Source organism: Pundamilia nyererei, unplaced genomic scaffold (assembly GCF_000239375.1).
Source record: "Pundamilia nyererei isolate P.nyererei 1_Seehausen unplaced genomic scaffold, PunNye1.0 scaffold00441, whole genome shotgun sequence".
NCBI lineage: Eukaryota > Metazoa > Chordata > Actinopteri > Cichliformes > Cichlidae > Pundamilia > Pundamilia nyererei.
Window position 1 is genome coordinate 18,598 of NW_005187842.1, and position 5,448 is coordinate 24,045.

At 42.1% G+C, this 5,448-nt stretch overlaps 1 protein-coding gene across 1 annotated transcript in view; it reads left to right on the top strand.

The window, feature by feature from the left end:
* Nucleotides 1-1,687: 1,687 nt before the first annotated feature.
* The window catches only part of LOC102199539 (kelch repeat and BTB domain-containing protein 13-like), a 31,667-nt gene continuing 27,906 nt past the window's right edge, over nt 1,688-5,448 (top strand). Inside the window, exon 1 of the mRNA XM_013916051.1 lies at nt 1,688-1,887. Coding sequence (XP_013771505.1) covers nt 1,688-1,887 — 200 coding nt within the window. The remainder of the gene's footprint in view (nt 1,888-5,448) is intronic.

The following is a 5,448-nucleotide window of genomic DNA, read 5'->3' on the forward strand; positions in this document are numbered from 1 at the left end:
TGGTTAACTTGTAGTGACTTCTTCAAGTGCATCTCACAGATCGATCCTTTTACCGTCTATTATTGCATAACCCTCCTTTAGGAATGCTCTTTTGCCGTTGTTTCGAGCTTCCTGCACCTTGGGCCACAGCTTGATCCGAGCTTCACGGTCTTCTTTGGAGAAGTCCTCTTTAAATTTTATGTTCAGTTCTTTGCAGACCCTGGCCTCTTTGGATTTCCTCCATACTTCATCCCTTGCCGTCCTCATGCCGAACTGTATGATGATTGGTCTTGGCACCTTGTTGCTCACTGCATTGTCTTTCTTCCCCAATCGGTGTACTGTATCAACCATGAGCTGCAGTTTTTCCACTGATACAGGAACCACTTTTGTTAGAATGGCGATCACTGTTTCACGTGTATTCTCGTTGTCCTTCTCTGTCAGACCCAAAATTCTGAGGTCCCATCTTCTGCGGTAACATGCACTCTCCAGACAGCTCTCCTTTAATTCTTTGTTTTCCTTCATCAGCGACTCCACCTTCGTCTTCAGCTTGTCAATTTCCTCTCTGTTTTTTTGGGTCGCCTGTGTATTTACTTCAATGCGTTGTTCGAAGGCTTCCAACTTCTTTTCAAGCGAATCAAACCTTTCCTCGCTTTGTGAAGCCAAGTAAAATTTCATACACATTCTCGATGCTCACCTGCTTCTCAGTTTTGCTTTTCATTTTTTTGGGATTGGGACTTGGTAACGGGGTGTGGTCACCTATGGGTCTTCCGATCTCTTTCTGAAGTTCCATCTCTTCTATATCTTCGTCCTCACATGCTTCTTGCATAGCAGCAAGGTTGTAATCGTGGTCGGAAAGGCTACCTGTTAGCTTGGGGTTAGCCATTTTTATCGCTCTAAGTTTATCTTTGTATCTGCCTGAAGGTCTGTCAAAGTAACTTCCAGGGGGTTTCGCTTGCGTTCTACTTCCTTTTGGAGTAACAGTTTGTCAGTAAAGTATTTTTTAGGACATCAAAATCACGTTTCTTAATCAGACCCGCAGATTGTACAACCGCTTATTCCGCCATCTTTCTCCTCCATTGTCAGGCACTTTTATTTTTGATATTGTAAATAAATGAGTACTTTTTGGAAAGTCAGAAGCTGTTGCTCATTCGCTATCCACCTGCACACCTCCGCGGCTGGCTTCACCTCCATTGCACGTTACAACATGAGCACTTGTTTGGTAATTACATAGCCATGAAAATAAGAACTTAAAAAGCGAAAGTAAATGCAATTAACGAAAATGATTTAAAACAAGCAGAAAAAAATGCAGCTTAATTGTTATTTCATCAAGATCAGTTCCTGGTGGACTTTTGACTGTACCAAGCGTCATAGCTGGGGTCTTGAAGTGATTTGCTTAGCCCCCTTTTATGACCTTTGGCTTGAAGTACTTGGGTCGTTGATACAGTGTTTTTGTGTTTATGGATTTTTGACTGGTGTTTATTCTATATATAAATATAATATATATTATATTATATTTATTGTTTACTGTCTACTTGTGTTTCCTAGTTAAGTGTCTTGTGGTGAGTTTATCAGTACATCTAGTTTAGGTGGTCTTGGTTGTTTTTTGGTCCCTTTCATGTCTCTGTCTTGTCTCTGTGTCTTTCCCTCAGCATCTCCCTGTAAAGTCAGTCTTGTGTCCATGTGTTTTGGCCAGTCTGTCTCCTCAGTCATGTCTCTGGTGAAGAGTGGATGGAGTGGCCTTAAAAGCAGGATTGCTGCCGATGGCTTGCAGGTGAGGCTGGGCCAGCGCTGGTGGCCGACTTTGCCCAACACAGGCCAAAAGGACCAGAAGCACAACACTTCCCTGGACCATGACGTTAACGTGCTGGGTGTCACCAAAATTGCCCTCAAAAGAATCCTGAGTCAGCTGTGAGTAATTTACATGGCTGCTGACTTCCTTGGATTTAGAAGTCACCTGAAAAATGCAGGTGGAGTGTTGACAAAGCAGCCTGTGAAACGTATTAGATTCAGACATTCTCACAGATAATGATTTGAAAGCGCTCCTGAGCCTGCACTTGATCAATTTGCTTCTTTATCAGTCCGAACATTGTCAGAGCTGCTTTCCCCTTTTTGTCATCATTTGCACTTTCCTTGCTAATGTATTAATATGTTATTACTTTTCAAACACCATCTCCTCTACATCACACATGTTAGCCAAGGCGGTTATGGAGAGGAAACTCATCTGCAGACCGGAGATTTATCAGCCACCAGGTCACTCTTGGTCCGTCTGCGGTCTAGAATATAGCCCCGGACAGACACGTAACATGGAATTCATCATTTTCTGCCTTCACATGAAGCATATTTTCCAATAAATGCTGTAACACTTTCCTTACTTCTGTCTTCGATGCATTGTTGGAGGTCTCTGGAGAAAACTATGCCATCTAGATACATAGTTGAATTCAAAAAGTGCTTCAGTATATCATTTACTGAAACTTGACAGACTGTTGATGCATTGGTTAGCCCAAAAGGCATCACTTAACTCTTTGACACATAATGGTCACTATAGTGCACAGCAACTCAAAGGCTGTTTTCTTGTATTTGTGCCAGTGTTGATGGTATACTTGCACATAAACCACTACATTGGACACTGATGTGTCACTCCATACACATCATTTGTCCACCTAAGTGGATGGTTAAAGTGGATTTTTAAAAAAATGAAGTTCAAAAATCTTTTTTTTATGCCTAAACATTAATAAAAATACTTGAGAAAAAAATCCCGATTGAGGTTGTGTTTTGGCCTTTATTTCAACAAAGAGAAACAAAAAGATGGTTGTATGATTCCTGCGGTGAGTAAATCAAATTTGACAAATTTGGTAGGTTTTGATTGATTTTGATATACCTTTATTAGTCCCACAAGGGGAAACTTCATGCAAAGAGATTGCTTCTCTTTCAGGAGGAAGGAGGCTCCAGAGCTGGTCGGAAGGAGGGGGAGCAGCAGATCAATAGTTGTATGCTTTGATGGTGGTTCCACCATCACTATTGCACTTGTTCTCCCACTTGGTTGGGTTTAGTGCATTTTTGGGGGCTTTTTAAAGCATCCTTAAATTTCATCAAAACACCCCTAAAAATAACAATAACAGTAGCAGGAGGACTCATATTTTCTGACATCGTCTTCCAACGTTGCAATTTCCCAATTTGTCTACTGAAGACAGTACAGCTTGTCCAGTGTTCTTGATGTCATGATAGTGCACTCACATAGAGGTGTTATTACTGTTGTTAATAATGACAAGCCATGCTGTTGAAGCACACAGCACCTCTGTGTAAAATAATATGTGCTGCAACATTAGGAGGAAGACGAAATGGTAAATTAGATTGAAAACAGTTTAGCTGAAATCCAGTGCGTGGTTAGCACAAAGCCTTCAGGGATCAGTTCAAAATGAATGAAACTTAATAAAGGGCAAGTGTAGTCAGGCTGTCACAGTTTATGTGGGCCACGTCACTTCTGAAACACTCCCATGAGGTGAGGTAGGCAGAAAAGGAGCTGCTGTCAGTGAGCTGGAGTCTGTAAGTGCTGCTCAAACGTTTACTGTTAAAAGTTAGGGCTCATATTTCGGATGCACCAAGTCAGACATTCATTCATTTTCTTGTGTAGGCGTAATGGAAAAATAAATTCATTACTCAAGTTAACAAATGTATTCAGATCATCGAGGGAAAGAAAAATCCCCACAACTCGATCACGTTGAACCATCGAATCATACGTCATGCTCAGGCTTAAACAGCAGCACAGTCTGTTTCTCCTCTGAGACTGTGCATGCAGGTGATAATGAGTAACCATGGTTACAGGTGGATGCTCGCTCTGAAACTCTGATGATTCCTCATAAAAGATCTCAGGTTGTTGTTAGCAAACATTTGTGGGAAATAAATCAAATATAGAAAAATAGAGCACAAAGACAAAAACACTATAAAGAGTGATTACTGAAACCAAAAGAAAAGGGAAACATAAATGAACAAAAGAAATGATGTGATGTGAAGGTAGACGTCATTCAGTGGAAAGGGCCCAGTAACCAAATGAGCTGCCAGCTGATACATACCTGTGGCTTGTAGAATATTTAGCTGATGTAGAGTTTAGAAATGTGTTATCATAGAATGTAGAATTATTGTAGAGACACTGTCTGTAAAGTAATAAAGGCCTTATTGTGTTGTGAATTTGGGAGTAGATTGTAGAAGGCTTCTCCCCCACTGAGTGGAAATTCCCCAGAGGATGTTTGGGTGGGGGTCTCAAGATTTGTAACTGGATAACTGTGGTCTGGAAGGGAGAGGGGTTTTATGACCTAGGGAGTTACCTACACCCACAGTGTTTTAACTGTCACGCACACACATCCACACGCACACTCACTCATGGGGTAAAACTGATTTCTCAACAGGCTGCATTAAATGTGGCTGGTGTTCAGGGGGCACTTCTACTGAGCATTTAAGACATACAATGAGCTTCTCTGCAATCTGCTATGTGGTGAATTATAATACAACTTTTTAACTCAACTTATAAAGTTGGTAAATAACACGAGTTCACAAATGGGCAGAGAGCAAAGTCAAGTAATGTTAAAGCGGCTCTCTGTCCAGTTCTGCTTGTCCGGGTGGATGGAAGTGTGATTTTTCTGTCTGTACTCAATAATGCTACTTCAGCTGATGATTGATTTGGGGGACCTGAGGGAAAGAATGTTACACCTTTCTCCTCTTATTTGCTTTAATAGTTCTTCAACTTACTTTGGAAAGTTCTGATCAACACGACTGAGCCGTTTGTTATTGTAACTTTGCATAACGCAGCACTGCGGTGAACTCACAGCTACACTCTGTGCCATCATGTCTCTTCTGGATGCTGATGGTTTTCTCTCTAACACCAGAACTGCCCCCCTGTGGCAACACACAGGAACTGAAATGTTCAAAACGATCAAATAATCAACACAATGTTAGTCCACCGAGGACAGTTTGCCAACCTGGTTTTTCTCTCTATTTTTCCCAGTAATCTAACATCATCTATGGATCACTGTTTCCTGATGTGTTAAGAAAAGTTTTCATTGTAATCCAGTGACGTGCTGTGACTTTTACAGAACGGCAAGCAGAGACGGTGTGTATCTTCGACTGTTTAACAAGAGAAATTGGACCAGGTTAAACAATATTGTTTCCTGCTGTACGACTTTGATTCTTTAATGTACTGTATGCTGACACCCTCCTGCAGCTTACTGCAGTCTGCTTGGCTGTCTTCGCTGTATTTCTTCCACAGGCAGATTTGTGGGTCAGATCTCGTCGAGTGTAGAGCTGCTGAGCCCGGGCTTGCTTTGCACACCATCCATCCATCCATCCATCTTCATCCGCTTTATCCGAGGCCGGGTCGCGGGGGCAGCAGCCTAAGCAAAGAGGCCCAGACCTTCCTCTCCCCAGCCACCTCCTCCAGCTTATCCGGGGGAATACCAAGGCGTTCCCAGGCCAGCC